The 25115-nt window shown below is 43.0% G+C and overlaps 1 protein-coding gene across 1 annotated transcript in view; it reads left to right on the forward strand.

Annotated features, from left to right (window-relative positions):
- LOC136427060 (uncharacterized) overlaps positions 1 to 25115 on the forward strand; it is a 107706-nt gene that overhangs the window by 50446 nt on the left and 32145 nt on the right. The window contains exons 8-9 of the mRNA XM_066415777.1: positions 2043 to 2145; positions 24911 to 25024. Coding sequence (XP_066271874.1) covers positions 2043 to 2145; positions 24911 to 25024 — 217 coding nt within the window. The remainder of the gene's footprint in view (positions 1 to 2042; positions 2146 to 24910; positions 25025 to 25115) is intronic.

Consider the following 25115-nt stretch of genomic DNA (forward strand, 5'->3'; position numbering starts at 1 on the left):
GTCACGCAAGACATGCCACAATATCCCCTTCCTTCAAGTGTGGTCACTGCCCTATATCCCTGGGGGTGCGCAGCATTACTGTGCTGAAGCAGTATCATTCAGGTGGGGTAATTGTGTGGCAGAGAAGGTCATATCCCCGCGATAGTGTCACCAAACATTTGCCCAAGAGCGCCATAAATGCGGTTTAAGGAGCGCGCGAGAGTGCCCGGGAAAACGACAGATGAAATCTATATTCCGTTCAGCGACGAGGGGTCAGGTTTTTTAATAACATCACAATAACTATGTTTATCATTCCCCGCAATGAGCCACCTCGCATGGGTGTGATCGCGGACCGTGTCTTCTGCCAGCCGCGGACTGGCCTGCCTCGCACACACGCATCAGGATGCAAGGCAGGCTCACGCTGTCTTGACGGGGGTGTGCCGACTCCAAGCCTCCCAAACCCACGTTCTTCTCAGTAATCCAGTCAAAATTATGGACTTAATTGCTTCAGATGTTGATGAAAAAAGCCTTAGCCCACACCAATGTAATTTTTTTGTTTGGGGTTTTCAAACTTAAAATGATGATAGTGAACTGCAAAATCAACATAGAAACAGACTCTGAGGGGAAAGTTAAGGTTGACGACAACAGGTGGATGAACTTAATTTCTTCAGATGTTGATGAAATCTAATCTTTTGGTTTTCAAACTGTAAAGAATAGTAGATTCATTGTGAACTGCAAAGTCAACAAAAGAACAGACTCTGAGGGAAAGTGACAGGTGGATGATGGGGCCTCCTGGAAATAGTGATTGAAGACAACAGCATTTTTTCTTTACCACAAGGTGTCTTAGGCCACATCAATTTACTTTCTTGGTTCCAAGACATTTCTCAAAGTTAGCAAAAAAATCAGCAAGTAGTCAAGATGGAAATAGGATACATGTTCTCCCTTATTCTGTGTGCACCAACGTACAAACTTTTTCTGCAGAGTCTGTTTTCATGTCAATTTTGTAGTTTTTACTTCCGAGAACCAGAAAAGTTTGACCAGTAATTTAACAAATTCATGTAAGACAAATGTGTATATGTTCGGTTGGTGGCTGTGCATACATGCACTGAAAACATAGACACAATTAAGGTTAGAAAAGTTAAAATCCTCCCACACCATAATTGATGTATAGGGCGGTGCCCATCCCCGTTTCATAGCCCTGGGCCACACTGTGGTGCAATCACTGCAGCAGGGGGCTATACCACTGGTAGTGGAGTGTGTTTAACTTCCATACTGTTTCAGAAGTATGTACCATTTTTATAAAGTTTTTGGTATGACTCAATGCGCCTCTTGTCCAGAAGTGTCCTAACCCGGGGCTTGAACCCGGGCCTGCTGGTCCAAGTAATTGGAACCAGATGTGGCAAGTACCAGAAGCGCAGACCACTACACCACAGGGACACTCCATAGACAAAATTACCACACTTTCAAATGTTCTCCTCAAACTTGCAAGGGACCCCTGGGTTTACGTACCATCCAAGAGGACATCCCTAGCGGACATAAGTAACCAACGTAACTAACCCTGGAATTTTATTTGTTGAAAATCTCATATTGGCCTCTGATAAGATGAATATGATTGATTCTAAAAGGTAGGATTCCAGAAAGTGATTGGTTGTTTTATTCATCCATTGGCAAATGCTACAATACATTACACTGACTCTCAGGCAGCGTATACGTTGCTGATATTGGAGAATCAACAGATAGGGACAGACAGAAATACATCTTTTAGGTAATGGCAATTTACACGTCACTAGTTGGAATACAAAGTAACTAACAATCATCAAAATCAGCCTTACAATCCAATTCAAACACCATTAAGTCATTTGATTACATGTATCAATACATTTTATACACAAGATGAAATAGTTTATGCACAAGTGTGTTCGGAGATCAGAGGTCATGTAGAGAAAAGGGTGACTGTTTTAAAGTGTTTAAGTCCAAACAATGTTGCAAAGTCCGCAAACTACCATATTTTAATAGCATTAAAGCTAGGAGAAACAGTTTTTTCACCTTTGTTTGTGCATTAGTGTGGAGATAGTTGGACAGGTGCTGCAAGGCAGAGCCAGGTGTCCCAGCTGTCAGCACGCCCTCCAAGACCACAGGCCGCAAACCGAGAAAGAAGCTGCAGGAGTAAGTGCCAGGGCTTTTTTTTTTCGCATAACTTTTCTCATTGCCTTTAAAAATTCAGATTTCTATGTGTTTCTCTTCCCCCTGATGTTAACCATTCATGTGTTTCTGTCTCCAAAGTAGGGCTGTCTTCAGGACCTATTACCTCTGTATATCTACGGTAAGTTGCTTGTGGGGATGGACAAGTCCGTCCGTCGATGAAGATTAGACATCCAGGTAATAAGATACACCAAAAAAGCAATTACTCAAACAACTGGATATGATTTTGGAAACCTTTACGCCATCCGTCCAAAAAATCTGAACTTCATGGTATGAAATTGGTTGTATTTTTGTATGTCTGAAATGGCAGATTTAGAGATGAAAATCAACAACATGAGCTCCCATCAACAATGAGTTGGATGGGAAAATGTTGAATCTGAAGACAGCCCTGCCCCAAAGTGTCCTGTTTGCTCCGAGTGTTCTTAGTGTGCCCTGAAACCTAACAAGACCAGTAATCTATGGTAGAAATTATTACCACTGGACCACTCGACCTCTGACCTCCTGGGTCATTGTTGCGCATGAGGAGATTGTGACTAACGACCCATGGGTTTGAAGGATAGTCCTGTCATGGATGTCGTTCATATTAATTTCCCATTGTAATGGCTTCACCATAAGTGAATGATGAGCGACTTTTGAAAGTTTCTGCACAAAATTGATGAAAAGGCTCCTACAAAGAATGAGGCTGTTTCGTTGATGAAGGTTAGACATCCAGGTAATAAGATACGCCAAAAATAGTTACTGAAGCAACTGGATAAAATTTTGAAACAGTCAGACGTTTCAGACAGCATCCACTGTCTTTCGTCAGTGACTAACGATAGGACAGGGAACAAGGTTTTATACCAAAACTCTGAATAGATATGTTAATGAGGTTAAGACAATTTAGGATGTCTTGAAGTAGTCTTTAAAAGAAGATGAATTCAAGACAAAGTTTTATGCCAATAGTTCAATTAGCTACTGACAGTGGATACTGTCTGAAAACGTCTGACTGTTTCAAAATTTTATCCAGTTGCTTGAGTAACTATTTTTTGCGTATCTTACTACCTGGATGTCTAACCTTCATCAACGTGAGACCAGTAATCAATGCCCCTGTTGTAGAAGACGTCCATTAACCCATGGTATTATAAGGCAGGGCTCGAAATAGTGGGGGCATGTGCATTTGTGTGCACCCCAAATTGGAGCTGTGCACCTAGATATTTTTGTACTCTATAGGGTATTAGTTCCCTTGTACACTAGCATACAGATTTGTTCTTGAAATGTAAGTATCAGAAAAAGCAATATAACCTTATTTTGTACTTTTATTTGATGTATTGCTTGGCTGAAATTTGAAATCTGGATAGAATTACAGATTGAAGTTCCTAAGAGAGGCAATGGCATCAAACTTATGTTTTGGTGACATTTAACTTTATTCTATGTGGTGCACCCAAAAGTTTGGTTGGGTGCACCAGTGCACCTATTTCCAAAAAAGAATTTCAAGCCCTGTAAGTGGTGAGTAGAACATCAGATCCCGGCAGTGTCAACATGTTGCTCCAATCTCGATCTGACCAGGGATATCTCCTCCTAATGTCATCAAAGGTTGCGCTTCACATCTACCCAGGCAGTTATTACTCTCACCTTTTGAACTTTAGGTCGCAAGGCCGCGTATTTCAGCTCCGCTAGGTCGTGTCGCCCATGGAACGGTTCATACAGAGAGAGGGCGTCAGACCGTTGTTACTGTTTAGGTCAGCTTTGTTTCGTTTGGTTTCTTCTTTTGAGGCTACCAACTTCAACTTGATGAAGAACTGACTGTAAGGTTTGATCTGCTCACACCGGGAAGGGCCCCTATACTTTTCGATAAGTGTGGCGGGTGCCTCTCCTCAAGCATAGGACCTCCATTTAACGTCCTATCCGAGGGACGTCCCTAGCCGAAGCTAGGTACTCATTTTCACCTGAGTGACGTGAGGAAAGTTGTTGTGTAAAGTGCCTTTCCAAAGGGCACAAGATTGGTGACGTGACAGGATTCGAACCCAGGACCTCTTGGTTCTTGGCCAAATATTTTGCTGTCCCACACAACCCCACATTCCACATGTTACCACACCACCCTATGGATTTGTGAACCAGTCATTCGATGATGTAAAATATGATAAACAGAAATGGGCAACGACTTTTCTGATATGTATCTTTATGGTAGATTTTTCAGTAACTCAGTACTAAAACCTTGGACGGTGACACTATTGAAAGATGTCTGATTGGAAGAAACGAAAGTAGGGTTCAAGTCCATACAGCAACATCGTACAAAATTCCGTACTTGTGGGGGCAGTGTATTTGCGAGGCATTCCACAATGTAAGATATACAGAATTTGGCAATTACTGTTCTTATGCATTTTGTATGACAGAATTTTTGTAACTTTGTCAGTACATAAATCTTTGTCTGTGTACTGTTAAAAAAATGTCTGATAGGAACAAAGTGGGAATCAAATCCAAACAACAACTCATTTATAGAAATGTTCCCTTTTCCCTGCTCTCTGTTTGCAAGTCATTTAATTGATGTAAAAATATACAGAATTTGGCAGCTACTTTTCTCATGCATTTCTAGTAACTTCTTACCTTTGACTGTGACACAATTGAACAATGAAAAAAAAATAGAATTCAAGTCCAAACAACAACATCATACAAATGTTCCCTATTATCTACAAATGCTCTGTGTTTGTGAGTCAACTGCTTTTCTTCTATGCATTTATGGTAGAATTTTCAGTAACTAAGTCTTAATCTTTGGCTGTTACACTATTGGAAAATGCGTGATTGCCATTGAATGGAACAAACGAAAATAGATTTCAAGTCCGAACAACAACATCACAAATGTTCCCTCTTCCCTGCGCTGTGTTTGCGAGTCATTCAGCTGATGTAAAAATATACAGAAGTGTCCCAAACCCTCCCTGGTGACCTGACCCCCGGCTGCCATAGTGGTGACCCTCATGACATATTCATCACCTCGCTTCACAACATATACCTGGGGGCGCTGACCTTAACAAATCCAGCCATGATTATGATATTTTTCTGACACATCTGGATTGGTGCCTTTGCTTGTGGGCAATTACTGTCCTTATGCATTTTTATGGCGGAATTTTGAGTAACTTAGTCAGTACCAAGACCTTTGACTGTGGCACTATTGATGTTTCTGTTCTGTCCAGACTAACGGATACTTAATGTTGTTAAAGAAGAAACGTGAACAGCTTGTTGCTTGGATCTTTGTATAATAACCAGGCCATTTACATTTTCTTGAAATTGATTTTCAATTCAACAAAGTGATGTCCAATATCCCTTCTTTTTGGATGGCTTGAAAATTCTTCATGAAGCTTCCTATAGAATTGTTTAATCTTCGAAGATAGCAGGCCTGATTCAGATCAACACATTGTAATAAGAAAGTTAGATAACTTTTTTTCTGTGTCATTATTTTCAGGTTAATGCTGTTTATCCTAACAGTGGTTTATTGCCGAGATTACAAACCATATTCACAGTATTCAGTTTGCTTATGTAGCAAAATCTTCAAAGCTCGGAAGTTCCGTGCTTAAATTGTACCACATCTACAGTAGGAATATGTTCCTGTAGTAATTGCAACAGCCTTATGTGTACACAATCAGCTCCGTGACCTGTACAAAACAATGGATGTCTTTTCAGACCAAAGGTCACTTTTAGTTAAAAAGTCGGGTAATTATTTCGCCGTCCCTGAGGAGCACTGGGAGACAAATCACGTTCTTTACTGCAGGGAGCGGCAGCGGGCTTCAAAGCCTGTTCCCGCGCTAGGCAGGGTAAATGTTGCCCTGGCTGACCTTCGTGTGAATGTGCGCTCAGGTTGTCAGGCTTCAATGCTGGCCTGAAAATCTGCCTAACTGGTGGGCTTTGGGTGCAGCTCGTCCTGTACAATCTGATCAGGGCTGTCTCCAGCTTTGAATTATTTTTTTTCCGTCCCACTCATTGTGTGGCCATCCATGTTGTTGATTCCTATTAAAGCTGACATTTGAAGCTTACAAAAGTACATAAATTTTATCTTATAAAACGTGTAACATCGAAAAAGATGTCCCCCGTTCAAGGTTATCTTACAAAGTTCACCTTTTTTGACGGACAGGTTAATTTTTTTTCCTTCTCAACAAGCAAATTTCCGTCCTGGGACAAAGGGACGGGTCCTGGAGACTGCCCTGAATGTGCATGAAAAATCTGGTAAGTGCAGATTTGACAAGAAAGCTGTCTGGTTCATTTTATCTATTTTTTTTGCCAGGAAATACATGTCGTCTACTACCAGGTGTCAATGATTCTGGTGGGAGAACCCTAACATTGAATAAGATAACGTTTTAACAAATGATAAAAGTGAGAAACAAAGGTTGAATGAAATAGGTAAACCTTCATAAATAAGCAGAACTTATAAGTAACTATAGTAACTATAGTAAGTAAATCAACATAGCTTAGTCTAAGTCAAAGTTAGAGTAATATGTGTTCATCAAGACTTCAAACCATAACAACAGGAAGTCAAAACAGTGAATGAACTCCAATGTAAAACAACTAACTAAACGTGGAGTTTGAATATCGATCTTAAGGATTCAACTTGAAGGGAATCTACAGGACAACTTTATGACACAGAATTGAAATAGAAAGGAAACTGGACAGGAAAGCTTCAAATGTATTGATTCTTACTTCTTCCCAGAGATGGTGTATAAATGAGTGATACAGGGCTCCAGACTAACTTTTAGACCTAGGAGCACTGTGCTCCTAACCCCAAAAAGTTAGGAGCACCAGCAAAATTCTAGGAGCACCACTACAAAAGGTTGGAAGAACAAGCAAAACTCCAACTAATACTCTTATTAATCAATGTTAACAGCTTGGAATCAAGTATTTGAATAGATCATTAAAGATAAAGCCCACATTGATGGTGCAGAACAATTGGCAATGTGTGGTATATACTATAGTTGGAACTTGGGGATGAATGACAAATTACTGTACTGATACCATGTCACAAAACACATTTGTCTCTGTCGTCTCGTTCAGTGTGTACAATACGACGATACGGTTGCCTTCCTGTGTATATAACAAGCACACCTCAGATGGCTTGATATCAAAATTTGGGAGGATTCCAGAGGTCAAGCTCGTCGTTATGTCCACATTGGGAGCGTCTGCTGGCAGTAACGTCCTCCCAGGTCCACGTTCTATCTGGATAATCTCGCCACACTCGTTCGCTCTCCGCGGCGCCTGTGTTTATGGACACAGAGGGATACTGACCGCCAGCACTAACGGCAGGGAGACATGATTGGCAGGAAGGCCCACGTATGTTGACTAGGAAGGGTCGCGACCCCTGCTGCCAAAGTTATCAGGGGTTCCTCCATCAAGGGGTGCTAAGGCCAATATGTTCTGACTGCCCAATGACAAGGTGTCAGGGTCCATGGGGCTGTGTATAGGGTTTAGCGGCACACCCCTTTGTTTGTCCAGTAATGCTGTTGTTGTTCTTCCGAAAATAATTTCATCAGGTTGGTAGAACATAGGATATCAGAGTTTTTTTTTTACACAATCGGTGACTTCTTACCTGCTGGTGTTTTGGCTACTTATAACGGCGAGAAGCAGTACTCCAGTCAGAAGCTCTGAAACGTCAGCAGGTAAGAAGTCACTGGTCGGGTAAAAAGAGACTCCAATATCCCTGTTGTTGTTGTTGATAATATTTTGGAGATCCAATTGTAGGAAAGATTAGCCTTGTAGTATTGTTGTTTTATGGTTGTTGCCATGAACATCAATAAAATTGATTTATTTAAAGTTTATTCATTACTACAGTCAGTCAGTCATCTTGGTGTTGCTACTTGATTTAACCAATTTCGGTCAGTGTCCCATATATAAACTGGTATAATGAAGTGAACTTTATTGCACGACAAGTGTACAGGGTGCAATGTATGGCTGAGGATAACAATAATTCTCAGAGACTAATATGCATATGATATATACTAATAACTAGACTAAGAAGCAAGGAGGAAACACTTATCACTTCTAATATTGTGTATGTTGGAATATTGATAATGTTAAGAATATGGTATGGAAAACACTGGAAGGTTGCAATCAAAGTTTCAGCACCATAGACAGATGCCATTAGCTTACCAAGACCATTATGACAGGTAAAGTATGCTTCAACAACCTCACCTGGAATGCATGAAGGAGTTTCTGAGTTCTTTACAAGTTATGTAGTGTCTTAATGTTGAGGTGAGGAATATTGGTCTGTGCATCAAGCATCATTGAGTCGGTCTGTAAGTTCACCTGGCCTAAGTGGGGTACGTTACAACGAGAGGTGGTAACTATCAGTGGCGGTGTGAGGTGACTGGAAATTCTTGCCTTCTGGCCAAATTACCTGAAATACGACCTTTCTCGAGCCGAGTCACTCAGATCAATAAGGAGCGGGGTCGTAAATCGGACTGCCCGGTGACCGTAAGCACCTGCCCGGTCCCGGGGAGCAATGGGCAGTGTAATGGGAGCATAATCAGACCCTCGCCTGGTCATAACGCACAAGATGGGGGTGACCTGTTATTGATGGTGCTGACCGCTGACCCCTTTAATGGACAGGCCATGTCGCCAGGGCCGCCCGGCCGTGCTACAATCTGCCGGGTGATTGGGAACCGGCTAATGGCCTCTGACCCAGCGGACCGAGCGGTGTCGGGCCTGCATACTGTAGCACTCCGGACAGGTTAGGGCGGGGGCATCATTGCAAAGCCTGCGGAGACCACTCCCATGTCAGCCCTGCCATTGTTGAGCTGGTGGGCAGACATCAGCCACTAATCAAGTGAAAGTCAAACTTATAGTCCCCCATAAATATGAAGCTCGTAGGCCACACCAGTTTGATTTGTTGATTCCTAGGACATTTTTATGTGAAATTTCAGCAAGTTGCCATTGTGAAAACAGAGGGCTGGGAGGAAAACTTGGAGGGAAACTTGGAGGAAAAATAAGGTGCAGAATCCCACATAGACTGAAGCGTTGTTGGGCCTACATACTTAAGCACTCTGGACAGGCTAGCGGGAAGCCTGCAGAGACCATACTGTTCATTTTAACTGTGAATCTGTCATTTAAAGCTTGCAAAGATACACTTTTATAAATTTCATGTCATAAAGTTTACCTTTTTTTTGACAAACTTTTCTGTTGAATTTCCATCTTTGGACAGAGGGACGTGTCCCTGAGACAACCTGGTTCACTCCTTAAGCTGTGTAGAGACCAAGCGGTGTCAGGTCTGCATACTGTAGCACTCCGGACAGGTTAGCACGGGTGTCAGTACGAAACCTGTGAAGACCGATCCCTTGCCAGTCATTGTCATTGTTGAAGGCTGCTACCCAAGTTTCAGCACCACGGAGAGGCGTGGGCTCAACTTTTTGTAAAGCCCAGGCTGAAAATGTCAAAGGTCATGTCAAGAGAGTGAGTGGACATCAGTGGAGGCCTTCTCAAGTTACAGCCCCTACTACAAGGCCATACCATCTTGATTTGTTGGTTTTGGGATATTTTTATCTTGAATTTTCGGACGAGGATAAGATGAAAACAGGGCTCGAAGGAAAATTTGGATTTCTTGTTGATATTCCAGTCTAGCATTATGTTTTTAAATTCAAGCACCAGGAAACTGAATTGGTGCAGCCTAAGTGTGAAGTTTGTGGCAAGGACAGGCTAACTCGCTTAGTCGCAACAACAAAAATAGACCATTTGAGTCAATTTGTGCGAGAAAATGTAGAGAAAATACATGCTATAAATCGAATTTTTTCAGAAAACAGATACTAATGTCATAGAATGCCAAAGTCCATTCTTAAGTCAAAGAAGAAGTTTTGAAAGGACAAAAATGAAGAATCTATAGTATATATTTCAGTACACCATACTCTGTCACAGTCTGTGTGTTTGGTTTTGTTCATCCCTCCTGATCACATAGATTTCATAATGAAGACAAACTTTTTTTTATTCTCACGCTCAGTTTTGGGGTCCCTGGAGGATGTCATCCATATGATCAAATCAATATGGCCTTACAGCTGTATTTGGATGTCAGACATGTGTGACCAATGATAGAGCCTGAACAGAACATTTTACATGATCATTCCTGTTTTGTCTCAAGAAGAAATTTAGATAATCTAGCTGTTATCTGTTCTAATCCCCCTGACAAGACTCAGTCTCTTTGCATTGCTTCAGAGCAGCTGCATGAAACCTTTTCAACAGGTGCAGATAGGATACGCCGGTCCACTTTCTTATTGATGACGTGTAATGGAAGCTGACGGTCTGATGTTTTCTTACATCTATCAACCAGCGGCTGGTTTACAATGAGGAGTCTGTTCCTCGTATGTCTAGAGATTGATGAGTTTTTACGAGTGTAGGGCCATCTTGATAAGTGGCCTCCAGGACAAGCAGAGAAAGCAGAGGGTAGATGCCAAGATGTTGATTTGTTTGCTGCTGTTCATCACAGCTGTCAGTGGTGGAAATGTTCAACATGTCTGCATGTGTCCTAGATATTGTTACAAGCCGCGTACAGAGCTTGGAATCCATGTTAGTGAACATAAAAAATGATTGCTGCCTCTAGCCATCAGAATTCACAGCCATTTTGGCACAAATGTAGCATGACATGTATTTGTGTGGTTTGAATCATTTCTTCTTAATTGTGTTTGAAGCCAATGGTTCCTTGTCCTTTTAAGTACAAATGTATTGCTTGTTGAAAAAGGTACGGTTAAACGGCATCTTTGTATCTGACACTCAGGTTCCAGCCATCATAGTTGTCTCAAATTCTCCCTGGTTCCTTTATTTGATCTATTAGCCTTTCTGTTGGACCGGTCTGATGTTACTTGTCTCAACTGTTGTCGCAGCCATTTTGTATCATGGTATCATCTTTCATTTTTGTTGTCTGATCTTTGTATCTGTCACCTAAGGTCCAGCCATCATAGTTGTCTCAAATTCTCCCTGGCTCCTTTATTTGATCTATTAGCCTTTCTGTTGGACCGGTCCGATGTTACTTGTTTCAACTGTTGTCACAGCCATTTCGTATCATGGTATCATCTTTCATTTTTGTTGTCTGAATGTTTTAGGTGTAGATATGCCGTCTTTGTATCTGTCACCTAAGTTCCAGCCATCATAGTTGTCCCAAATTCTCCCTGGTTCTTTTATTTGATCTATTAGAGTTTCTGTTGGACCGGTCTGATGTTACTTGCTTCAACTGTTGTCACGGCCATTTCGTATCATGGTATCATCTTTCATTTTTGTTGTCTGAATGTTTTAGGTGTAGATATGCCATCTTTGTATCTGTCACCTAAGGTCCAGCCATCATAGTTGTCTCAAATTCTCCCTGGCTCCTTTATTTGATCTGTTAGCCTTTCTGTTGGACCGGTCCGATGTTACTTGTTTCAACTGTTGTCACAGCCATTTCGTATCATGGTATCATCTTTCATTTTTGTTGTCTGAATGTTTTAGGTGTAGATATGCCGTCTTTGTATCTGTCACCTAAGTTCCAGCCATCATAGTTGTCCCAAATTCTCCCTGGTTCTTTTATTTGATCTATTAGCCTTTCTGTTGGACCGGTCTGATGTTACTTGCTTCAACTGTTGTCACAGCCATTTGTTATCATGATATCATATTTCATTTTTGTTGTCTGAATTGTTTTAGGTGTAGATATGCCGTCTTTGTATCTGTCACCTAAGGTCCAGCCATCATAGTTGTCTCAAATTCTCCCTGGCTCCTTTATTTGATCTATTAGCCTTTCTGTTGGACCGGTCTGATGTTACTTGCTTCAACTGTTGTCACAGCCATTTGGTATCATGATATCATATTTCATTTTTGTTGTCTGAATTGTTTTAGGTGTACATGTACCATCTTTGTATCTGTCACCTAGGGTCCAGCCATCATAGTTGTCTCAAATTCTCCCTGGTTCCTTTATTTAATCTATTAGCCTTTCTGTTGGACCGGTCTGATGTTACTTGTCTCAACTGTTGTCACAGCCATTTGTTATCATGGTATCATCTTGCATCTTGAATTGTTTTAGGTGTACATGTACCATCTTTGTACCTGTCACCTAGGTTCCAGCCATCATAGATGTCCCAAATTCTCCCTGGCTCCTTTATTTAATCTATTAGTCTCCCTGTAGGACTGTGCTGACATGAGCCGGGCGGATGGTCGTCCCCCATGCATCACCACCAGCGTCCTCCATGTGTTTCCTGTCATCTGGCTGAGGAAAAGTCAATAACGACAGCTTGATGCCTGGGAAGGCCAGGTCGTGGTCCGTGTCTCGATTGATCCGCCGTTCCGCGGGGACACGTCCAGGGAAAAATGGGTCACAGGCCGGCTGGCTACTCGTGGAACTTTCAGGTGAAAGTTTAGGGCCCTGCTTGTGGAGGTGACTAAGGCGTTTCAGAAAGGTGAAGATGGCACTTAGGGGAAGGGGCTAGCAATCCCTCCTTGTAAAAGTTTCAGTCCTTCTATGTACAATGTATATACAGCAAAAGCTTCCTTCCACTGACTGCCAAACTATGAAACTCTCTCCCATATACAACCGGCAAAACTAACATTCACTTCTATCTCCCAGCATAAACATCTTCCATCAACTTAGATGCCCAGAAGTGGTCAACTATGGCCTTGCATTGAATAGGACCCTGTGGAGGTGGCTAAGAGGATGGCACTTAGGGGAAGGGCTAGCAACCCCTCCCTGTAAAAATGTACCCTGCTGGTGTAACAGCAAGGAAACTTGCTGCCCTTTGTGTGCCCCTAGGTACTACAAGGGTCTGAACAAACACATGTAAAATTCCTAAAGTTGAAACAGATACAGGCAAGAAAGGCCTAGGTTATAAAAGAAGGAGGCATTACCAGTATGTATCCCTTCAGAGAGGGATGTCCCTGTAACTCAACTGGTAGCACCATCACAGTTGAGCTCCTGGTTCCAATTAGTTGCTAACAAGAAAACCTCAATTTAGATCCTTGGAAGGGCATCTCAATTGAAGCTGCACTCGTCTTTTGGAATGGGCGTAAAATGGGGGTCCTTTGTTGGAGGAGGTGCCTCGAGCGCTCCATTTTCTCTGTACCACGGAATCAAATCCCTGCAAACTTCAACTAAAGGCATTTACACAAAATCTTTTTGTAGAACTTGCAGATATTCGTTTCCACAAATACTTCATCATCAAAAGTCAGGTAGAACTCGGTTACACCTCTGGTCCTGTGTTCCTGTGTATCCATGTGGTAGTAGTAAATGGTTTATTGATAAAAAAACACATGAGAAAAACGGCATTGCAGTATAGAGACTGAATTGCACCGCAGCTTACAATCATGTATACAGTATAAAGTCGTGACTAACTCCAGATTGATCCCACCATAGTGTAGTTGTCATTATCAAAACCATCGCAAAAACTCCATTTTCTCCCTACCATGGAATTGAATCCCCATGAACTTAGAGACATTAACACAAACCTTTTTGTAGAACTTATCATTAATAGATATTCGATGCCACAAAAACTCTATGTCATCGAAGAGTCAGGAAGAACTCTTGTAGCTCTGGTGCTGGTCTCTACCCCTGTGTTGCCTGTGTGTATCCATGTGTTCCTGTGCTGCCTGTGTGTATCCATGTGGCTAACCCCAGATTGATCCCGCCATAGTTGTCATTAACCTGGTCACCATGGGTCGCTCTCCCACTACAGTTGTCATTAACCTGATCACCATGGGTCGTTCTCCCATCCCCCATTGCTCTGGGGTCTCCCCGTCATCGATAAACAACGTCTGCTTGACCAGGCAAAGGTACCTCACGGATCAAGGCGTTCTGAAGGACCGATAATAACCAGCTGCGGGTTCCTTCCACTTCTTGTGTCCAGGTCAGAACACAATGAACAATCAGGGTCGATGAGAACAAGTTTCTGTAAACAAGCAAGGTTCGTTAGAGACTGCCTCTGCACAGTACAATATCTAATTTTACATCAGTCGTTGCCACAAGTTTATGTTATGCGATATTAATCAAAATACCGTGTACAAAAAACATATCAGAGGAGGGAAAAGTACAATTCTCTTCTTCACAAGTTCCGAAGAGAACTCCACTTCTTGTCTTCTCACAGATAATACAATACAAGTAGGATAGTCGCGACACCGTTACGGCGGTCGGACATTTATTGGCTCCTCATCAGATCAATCATGCCACTGACAGAAGTTTGTTACATCGCGTATATAACAGGAGAGTAACAGAACTGATAACTCTGACAGTACAGTTATTGACATATCAGGGATTTCCTTACAGTCTATATGTGACTTCAATGTGGTTACAACGGTAGGTAAGGGATGAACAAGTAGGTAAGCTCGTAGTACACATTATCTATGTCAGAAGTCAGAAGTGTAGATCAGCCAATCTTCTTGAGGTCTAGTTTTGGAGACTTCTCATCTACGTAAAGCCCCTGTCACACTTGTGTGCACGAACAAGCCCCCATGAGCCGCGCATCAACATGTCGTTGGTCCAGGCCAAGCCTGCAGTCCAAAAAAGGCAATTTCGATGGCTCAATAACAAGGCTGCACAACGGTGGGTCAAGTAGAACAACTTCTCTCTGCAACTCCACATAATCCAAACAATGCTACCGCGGGACCCACGCGCACCTAAACATACGCATAAGTGTGACAGGGCCTTAAGGCCTACCTGAGGCCGACTGTCGCTGCGAGCGGGCTACCCAACCCTAACTCCCCGGTGCCGGGAAGGGGGAGGTACGATTTATCCATGCTCTGTCCAGCTTAAGAGTGTTTACTCACTCTGGTTAAACTGTGTATCACAAGTGAGAGAGGTATAATTAAGAACGCAAGTGCTCTGATAAGGAGATCTACAATACAATAGGTACAGTGATTTTATCAAGGTAAAGCTACAGCCCAAGTACAGCAAACCACTGGCAATACAGAAGTACTAGTACAGAACCGAAGAATAACTTCAACGTTAGACTAAGTATATTCCTCACAAGGCAACTCCAGTAGTTATCTAAGAAGTTAATGACAGTCAGTCTGTTGACCGAGGGTGGGGGGTAACACGTCCAACCGCCAGGGGTGGTGAGCTACGAATGAAGGGGAAGGGGGAACATCTGGGATTGATAAGGGGAGGGGAGGATCACTAACACTGTGATCCGACAAGAACTGGTATTACCACAGATCAAATTTGTTCACCTATCAAATTTTAACAGAAAAGAATATAAACAACAGTACATGTATATTGAATAATTGCATGTTGTTACTCAATGTATTGGTTTATACTTTTTTTTAAAGAAGGTTTCTGTAAGCATCTTGCTTTTTGCCTCATCCCAACTCACAAATAAATGTGAATAGAATAAGATTTTTAAAAACAAAGAATCTTAGTGATTGGCCAATTTAATTGTGTTATTTAGTCAGTACACTTGAAATAGCCCGCCCTGTGAAACCGAATAAAAGTTCTAAACGGGAACAGTGCGGCTCCAGAAGTCTTACTGAGGGACGGCTGTGGTGTGAAATATGTCGGTTAGCTGAGGAATGAATCCACTCTACTTTATTAAGTCAATCAAATTTCATTGCATTTCATATGATGAAAATATGGCTTATTCTTGCTGCAATGTTGTGTCCTGTTGCGTGGTGCACCTTTAAGTTGTGTTGTCACTAGGGGTGGATACCGGTTCAGCTTAATAAGGTCCAAGTCCAGGTTTAGGTCCAGAGATTTAGGTTCAGGTCCGGACCTGAACCTGGACCTGATGCTGTCTAGTTGACATGTTTTGTTTTATTAAACCAATATTAAGTATAGCGAATTAAGACTAACATGCATGACTGTAAAAGTTTCTTGGTGAGAAGACTTTTAAGGCAAACCAGTATTTAATATTTGAATGTTGCACTTATTTTACATTGTATATGTCTTTTTTTCTCATAGGGAGACTCAAATTAGTCAAAACACTTTTCATCAAACAAAATAGAAAAATATATTTATACTTTGTTCAGTTTTTTTTTTTACTTAGGTTTTTGGCTTTCAGGTTTTTTGGACTCGGTTCTTGGATGTTATAAAGGTCCGAATCAGGTCCAGCGAACCGGTATCCACCCCTAGTTGTCACAGACTCGGCCATGCAGTCAGGGTGGGGTCAACGCTAAAGTGCAGCCTGGTCGTTGATTTTGGGGCCGGACGAGTAATAACGACCTGGAGAGAGCAGGTCAGGCCCCGGCCTACTCAGATTGACAGCGGGGCACTGCAGTCGTGACATACCGACACGTCGGACATATTTAAGCCTGAGCAGTTTTATTGTTCGGTTGGTCGATGCCGCATCCAGAGTTTTTATGTGGTACTGATGAGGTCCCAGTGGGTCTGCGACCAGTCGTAGACGGGGAGAAGATTGCACGGAATGTTTCGTTGATGACCATTCATTTCGAGCTTCGCTGATTTAGAATGTCATCATTGATTACGGATTTACCAAATTAAAGGTATAGCTCGAGAATAAAAGCATTTCTGTTTTTGCATTGTAGAAAAGTCTAATCTAGGTTAAGAAGACCACTCAGAGGACCAATGAAATCTGGTTCATGTGGACAGGTATTATAGACAGTATTCTTAATGCTTGTGTCAATGGGAAAATTATTTAAGGGACCACAAAAAAGTTGGTCCTTACATGTAGACACGGTACAGGTTTGACTGTATATCAATGGCCAGGTGGTCCTTATGTAGAGGTGGTCACTTGTACAGGTTTGACTGTATATCAATGGCCAGGTGGTCCTTATGTAGAGGTGGTCACTTGTACCGGTTTTACTTTATATCAATGGCCAGGTGGTCTTTATGTTGAGGTGGTCACTTGTATGGGTTTGACTGTATATCAATGGCCAGGATGTCCTTTAATTCGTAGAGATGGTCACTACTACAGGTTCTACTGTCTACCTATATTACCATTTTCCCCAGGTTAACATATTCCTGGCTGTGTCTCCCGGGAGGACCCCACTGTGTCCCATTTACGCGCTGCGCTTTGTCCGACCGGCGGCCAAAATTTACAGCACAAATCTGCATTGATCCCTGTTGCGCCAAACGACTCGGCGGCGAGGGTCATGCACTCATCCATTAGCCTGACAGCCGGCAGCTTGCTCGCCTCGACAGCCTGTCATAGGCTGTATCAGGGCTCCAAATACTGGGTGCATTTCAGCGCTGTGTCCAGATCTGGTGCACCCAAAATTGGAGCTGTGCGCCCAATTTTTCACTATGGGTGCCTATATATCTGTATATGGATATGTATGTAAAGGTAACTTGTCGTAGGCTTCATCTGGGATCGAAATTCTGGGTGCATACCAGCACTGTCTCCAGCTGTCTGGTTTTTACCCATTGAAAACTTCAGTTGGCACTGACTGTCTAATAATATCAGCAAGGGGACTATGTGTGGCAGCCTTTGACGTTTTATTGTAAAACCAATATCATAATACATGTAGTTTTATGTCACCCCCAAATACTTACAATTTGATAGTGTTAACAGATTATTTTCACTGTGGTGGCCGATATATCTGTATGTATGGATACGTAACTATGTAAAGGTAAGTGTCATAGGCTTCATCAGGGATCGAAATACTGGGTGTATACCAGCACTGTCTCCAACAGGTGTATAAAAATGCACCACTTCAAATAAAAGTTCTGTTTCCTTCTGAAATTTTCGTATAGCATCTCTCTGTGATATTACCCTTACAAAGATCACTTTTCCATGTAATGTAATATCTGTATACGGATACGTATATAAAGGTAACCTGTCATAGGCTTCATCTGGGCTTAAAATACTGGGTGAATTTCAGCGCTGTCTCCAGCCCTGGTGCATGTGCACTTTTGTGCACCCAAAATTGGAGCTGTACGCCTAATTTTTAGCTATGGGTGCCTATATGTCTGTATACATCTATGTGTATCTATAGGCTTTCTCGGGGATCGAAATACTATTATGTTATCTTCACCAGTGCACCTTTTCCTGAAAATGACTCATAAGCCCTGCTACACTCCTGAAACAATCAGGCCACAAAGAAAAAGCAAACACCAAGGGCAACAGATATTTCAGTACCAAGGACAGTTCCCTTTCCAACATCTTTCCCCAGAAATGAATTTCTAGCCCAGCTTTTTGGTACTTACGGCTGGGCCAAATACTGCCTAGGAACTTGAACCGGGGTCTCCAAGTTACCAACTAATTGGAACCAAGAGCTCAACTGTGAGGCTGCTGCCAGTTAAACCACGGAGACATCCCAGAGCACCTATTCCAAAAAAAATGAATTTCAAGCCCTGCTCTATGGTACTTACGACTGGGCCAAATTTACTGCCTAGGAACTTAAATTGGGGTCTCCCAGTTGCCAACTAATTGGAACCAGGAGCTCAACTGTGAGGCTGATACCGGTTGAAACACGGAGACATCCCAGAGCACCTATTCCAAAAAAAATGAATTTCAAGCCCTGCTCTATGGTATTTATGGCTGGACTGAATTTCCTGACTTAAACTGGGGTCCCCCAGTTACCAACTAATTGGAACCAGGAGCTCAACTGTGAGGCTGTTACTGATCGAACCACAGAGTACATCCCAGTGCACCTGTCCCCCAAAACTGAATTTCGAGCCCAGCTTTATGGTACTTATGGCCAGGCTAAATTTACTGCCCGGGCTTGCCATCGATTCCGGGACCCGAGGATTACCTCTGTAAGCCGCGGCCATGCTGTGGGCAAAGTGACCATTGATAAGGCATCTGTCACCACTGTAGCCGCGGCAGAATGTCCGCTTTATTGACATCAATTTGGGTACAGGAGTGAATCTAAAGGCACACGCGTCCATCGATCGGGAGATTTGGGGATAAGGGCGCTTTTCTGGGGGCAGGGGGATCGATAGATTGTCCGTCGGCTTGACATGTGTCATCGGTGTTCCCCAGCATCAGGACCATTTCAAACAGGGCTGCAGGACATTGTCAATTCAGGGCTGGCAGAGATGGATCACCCCTGCTCTCAGTCAACCGGAGATACCGAGATTAGAGGTCCGGCACGTTAAGGCCCCGCCATGTGGAAAATGATAAGGGAAAGGTGGCCATTGGCAAAGCCACTAAGCACGGCTTTGCAACCTCTGTCACTTTACACACAGAGAGCCCATTTGCGCATTCAGCTGCCATTACTTCTGCAGAATCCAATGATACTTAGGGGTGCTTAAGATTCAGCGGGACATTTTGCCAAAGGAAAAGTTGATCACCCAAGCTCTCATCGATTCCGAGCTTACCGGGTTAAGTCTTGTAGCAAAGGCCAGTCGAAATGACCACTGCTGTGCCTCGAGCTGTCACATCTCCCGCCACGCTCCAGCCGAGCGGACACAGCGCCGCTCGGAGCCACAGGAGGCAATTGATTGCAGGGCCTTCCATTGATCTGAAGCCGGCCAGATTACCTCCTATTTGAGGGGTCATGCTATTTGTACCTGACTGAGGAATAGCTAACTTTGAGATCTTTTGCCTCGTCACTCAACTGTGGACGTTTTTTTTTAGCTAACTTTGACATCTTTACGCTGGTCACTCAACCATGGATTTTTTTTTTACAAAGGGTAACGGCTGTGTTGATAAAAGATTGTACAGTGACCAAAATTTGTCATTCTTTTCCTATTTGAGCTATTTGTAATCTTAGGCCATACCAATTTAATTTCTTGGTTAACAGATTTTTTTTTTAAATGCTAAATTCCAAAATCAACATGAAAACAGAATCTCAGAGGAAAGTCAGACTGTACCTTGGTGCACACAATTTCAGGGTGTGAACAGGGTCAGGTGCAAGTTTTCACCCCAGCCTTCTGTTTTCATGATTTTTTTTTGCTAAGGCCACACCAATCTAATTTCTTATTTTTATTTTCCCCAAAAAAAAATTTTAGAAAAAAAAAAATCATGAAAACAGAAGGCTGGCCCATGCAGCCTGATGATTTTTTTCTAAACTTTTGTTTTTTGAAAATAAAAATCGTTAACCAAGAAATTAAATTTGCGTTGCCAAAAATTAAAAAAAAATCTGTTAACCAAGAAATTAGATTGGTGTGGCCTTACCTGACTGAGAAATAGCTAACTTGTCACTCTACCCAAACGTTTTTCTTTTTACAAAAGTAGTGGCTGTGTTGATAAGATAAAAGACTCTACAGTGATCAAAATTTTTCATACTTTTCCCTTCCTGTTAGGCCTGACTGGATTGGGCTGGCCATAAGTATTGTGCTGCAGGCTTTTAGTTTGTGGCCTGGAACAAATATAACTCACTCAGCTGAAATGCTACTAATGGCCTCTTGGAACGACAACATTGGAAGCTGTCGTGTTAATCAGCTGAGCTGCATCAGAGCAAGGTTCATGTGTGGGTGTTGAGCCACTATTGTAAGTGCTGTGATGCACGGAGTACGCAGCTCTCTTGTTAAATGTGTTGTACAATAGGTCCCACTTGTGTGGGAACGCATTTATATAAGGAACAAGAACCCTTCACAAGAGTCACATATGAATGACAGTGTTTCTCAAGGTTGATCTTCGCAAAAAATCATTACAAACAACGGACAAGGACCATATGCCAACTTAACTGCTTTACTGCCACTTTGCACGACTTTCCCCACTCCAGGCATGTCTAAAAAACTGCTGTATTATATATGTGTGTGGGTCACGACATCAGCAATAGTTGCCTGTGTCCCACGTGTATTGCACTGATTCCAGTAAAATCCAAACTCTAAATCCAAACCTACCAAAGATCACAAGGATCTCTTTCAGCTTGTCGAGTCTACAAACAGACACACAAATTGCACCCCAAATATAATCTTGGCAGAGGTAATAACACTGGTAGACAGACTTTCTGAAGAAGGTCAGATGATCAGATGAGACACTCCTAATGGACTTGACTTGAAGAATCAATATTTGACAGTGGAAGGGACAACTTGAAGATGCACAGAAGCTTTTACGGGGGGACAGTATAAAGTTTACGCCAAAAATAATTACTCAAGCAACTGGATAAAATTTTGAAACAGCCAGACGTTTCAGACAGCATCCACAGTCTCTGAAAGGGATATTTGAGATTCCCACAAATTTTTACGAGGAACAAATGAAGTTCATGCAGAATGAGCATTTCTTCGTGCCACTGCATCGTGAGCCGGTGCAATGTCCAAGTGAGTAGAGTGTACTCCTTACATTCTGTAGGTTGGGAGTTCAATCCCCGGCCGAGTCATACCAAAGGCTTTGAAAACGATGCTTACTGCTTTCTCTACTTACCACTCCACATTTGGGAAAGAGTATGGGCGTTGAACACACACACACACACTCACACACATACATACACATGCACACACACACAAACACACACACAAACACACACACACACACCTCTAGCCCCCTGCTGTAGTGATTGCGTTGTGTGGCCCAAGGGCTTCGGGACAGAGATGGGCACCGCCATATGCACCATGTATGGTGTGGGAGGGCTTGAATAAGTTTTTTTTCCGAGTCAGCATCATCAAAAGTGGCATCTTTCCTTGTCCTTGATGGTCCACAACATTGTCAATGGCTAATTGCACAAAGTTGTGTGGCCCAATTGCTTCGGAGCAGAGATGGGCACCGCCATATGCACCATGTATGGTGTGGAAGGACTTCAACAACTTCTTGTCTAACATCATGACGAGATGAGCAGTCCTTCCCGGTGCTTGATGGTCCACGATATGGTCCGCAGCTGATGAGTCCGACACCCAAGGTGGTCGTTCCCCTGACATCTCATTCCAGTCCGAGCCTCTAAATGAGATCGGAGGATTCCTTCTGGGAGTCGGGGCATTTCCTTAACAGGTGGCTTCTTCTCGTCTCGTGATCTTGTCTGGAATTACGGCATCGCTCCGGGAGGACTCGGGAGACGGAGCCCTGGCTGGAAGGATACCGCGCTGAGGAGCACGCCCGCCCCCCCGGGGAGCCACAAAACACGGTGTAATCTTCCCCCCGGTCATTTGTAGGGAATGAGCTTTCTGACACATCCCAAGAACAAACGGCGTCCATCTGTCCCTTTATGGATCGGCCCAAATTAGGATACGGCATCTGGGACATGGATGCAGGTGCGGCCATTGGAAAAGGGATCGCGGTTTAGTGCCGGCCCCGCTCTCAGGGGCCAAACAAACGCAGATCACCGAAGATGAGACTAAGGCCATCATTTCCCTCGTAATCTGCGGGAAATTGGGTTTTCTAGAAGAGGTGGTCAAACAAGTGGCGGTTGTCTGTTTTTACGACATAGGCCATGTTGACTAGATTGCTTGTATGACATCCTCTGGGAACCCCAAAACTTGCAAAAGAAAAGGTTGGAAAGAAGTTGCCTTCATTATGAAATCCACAAAGTGGTCAGGAAGTTTGAGCAATTTATGGAAATGGTATGCCAAGCAATAGATTCTTTATTTTTGTTCTTTCTTCTTTGACTTTCAGAATTGACTTTGGCATTCAACAACATTAGCATCTGTTTCCCGAAATGTTTTTGCAATTCACGGCAAATATTTGCTCATTATGCAACTGTTTGTACAGTATTTACTTCAATCTGTTTCCCAAATTTGTTTTTGCAATTCACGGCATATATTTGCTCATTATGCAGCAGTTTGTACAGTATTTACAGTATGGTCGAAAACTTTTGTGGGTTTAGGAAAAGGAAAGGAAAGTGATCTTGGACCAGTTAAGCTCAAATGAAGTAATCTTCCACTGGTCGTGACAGAGAAGACAGACGCTATGTACAGTATTTACAGGTTCATTATACCAAGGAAATTCCCCTAGCTCTTTTCGACAAGCACAATGAACAGTGGACCACGGCTTAAAAACTGCGACCCTTTCCGGCAGCACGCATGTAGGGTGAGCGACACAGCCGGGATTGAACCCGGGGCGTCTAGTTCCAGAGGCAAGATCGCTAACCACTGGACTACGCGCGCTACCTATTAAGAAATGGATGAAAGTTGATGTGTATGCTGATGTCATCCGTGTGATCGAATCGGCATGGCCGTAGCCTGATCTGTAACGCGACGGCAGGGACGGGGTACAGGTGCGGACAGTGGGGGAGGATTAGGGGCGAAGTCCAGCAGATAAGGCCGGCCTCATTCCACAGGACCCCAGTATTCCCATCTCTGTGATATCCTCCCACATCCATCTGCAGCCCATATCTGTCCCCCGGCGCCTGTCTGGTCTGCGGGAACAGAAGTTGTGCCCGAACTTTAACTAGGAAAGCAGAGGCTCATTTCAGCAGGCTGCCTCTGGCACAAAACATCATCCGTTTTTCTGCACTCTCTTTTAACATGCAACCCTATAATATGAACATAATATATGTATATAAATGTATTTTAAATAAATAGATTTTGAGCCCAGTGCCTGCTTTAGCATGCCAAAGGTTAGAAAGATGCTAGTATAGAGTGAAGGATTGTGTAGAATGGCTTTCCGAAAGGCATCCCCCCATATTCTACACTGTCTTTTAACCAGCTGCCTGCTGCCTAACCCCATAACCGGTGCACAGTCGGTGCCAAATGGCTTCCTTAGCATGCTTAAGGTTAGAAAGATGCTAGAGTGAAGGCGTTGTGTGTGTGCAAAATGGCTTTGGGAAAATCATCATCCCTTATTCTCCACAGTGACTGTCTTAGTTTTAACATTCTACCTGCTGCCTAACCCTATAACGTGAATGTGTATTAGGTGCCAAATGGCTTCCTTAGCATCCCCGAAGGTTTAAAAGATACTACAGTGAAGGCTTGTGCAGAAAGGCTTTGGCAAAAGGCATCCCCCCCATATTCTACACTGTCTTTTAACCTTCTGCCTAACTTCATAACCGGTGTACAGTCGGTGCCAAGTGGCTACCTTAGCATGCTGAGGGTTGGAAGTGGTTGTAGCGTGGCGCACGCGTAGTCCAGTGGTTAGCAATCTTGCCTCTGGAACTAGAAGCCCCGGGTTTGATCCCGGCTGTGTCGCTCACCCAACATGCACGCTACCGGAAAGGGTCGCAGTCCTTATAGGACGGGACGTTAAGCCGTGGTCCACTGTTCATTATGCTTGTCGAAAAGAGCTAGGGGAATTTCCCTGGTAAAATGAACCTGTAAATACTGTACATAGCGTCTGTCTTCCCGTCACACCCAGTGGAAGATTAGCTCATCTGTTCATTGAGTTCGTTTAAGCTAAACTGGTTCGAGATCGTTTTCCTTTACGACATTTGTAGAGACACACCTGCCCATTTGATTGTACTAGTTTATTAGCTAGCTATTCCATTCATTTTTGCTTGAAAGCCTATCCTTCAATTGTTTTATATTTTGACAGTACTTTGAATTCACTTCATCTTCTTTCATGATTTGGTAGATTTTAGAACGATGATATTGACATTAGGGTTTAATATACGATAGCAGATGTGGGAGGCCCAAGATAACCAACAAGTATCTGGTGCTCCCATAAATGATTCTTAATCTTAATTGTATCCCCTTACTGTTTATTTGTTTATTTCATGTCAAGACAAATACTCCTTCAACTTAAAAAAAAAATTGATGTCCAAGAGGGTGCAACACATACAGTCAGGACATGTTACATTCAGTCAGGTGTGTATGTATGTGCAGGGCTTGAAATTCGTTTTTGGGCATAGTTGCACTGGTACACCTAACCTAAAAATCTTGGTGCACAGAAATGATTTTGGTGCACAACTTGAAAGAACGTAGAATATCAGAAAACGTATTTACAAACCCAACTCCTTCTCTTAAGTCCAATTTTGGGTGCACATGCACCCAGTATTTCGAGCCCTGATGTGTATTCAAACTATAATCACTGAACTTACAGTACAATAATGTTGTATCTTGCAGGAGCGTGAGCTGACCAGTGGGAAGACCCACCTGCTCAGAGCTGTGACCTTCGCCACACCCAAACCCGACCTCTCCACGGCGTGCTGTTACCTCGACAGAGACCAGCTGGGAAAGGTAAGGAACTTTCTGTGGGATGGACAAAAAATAAGCAGGGAAAGGTAAGAAATATTCTGCAGGGTGGACAAAAAATGAGCATGAAGATTTT

The sequence above is a fragment of the Branchiostoma lanceolatum genome, chromosome 2 (assembly GCF_035083965.1).
Source record: "Branchiostoma lanceolatum isolate klBraLanc5 chromosome 2, klBraLanc5.hap2, whole genome shotgun sequence".
Lineage (NCBI taxonomy): Eukaryota > Metazoa > Chordata > Leptocardii > Amphioxiformes > Branchiostomatidae > Branchiostoma > Branchiostoma lanceolatum.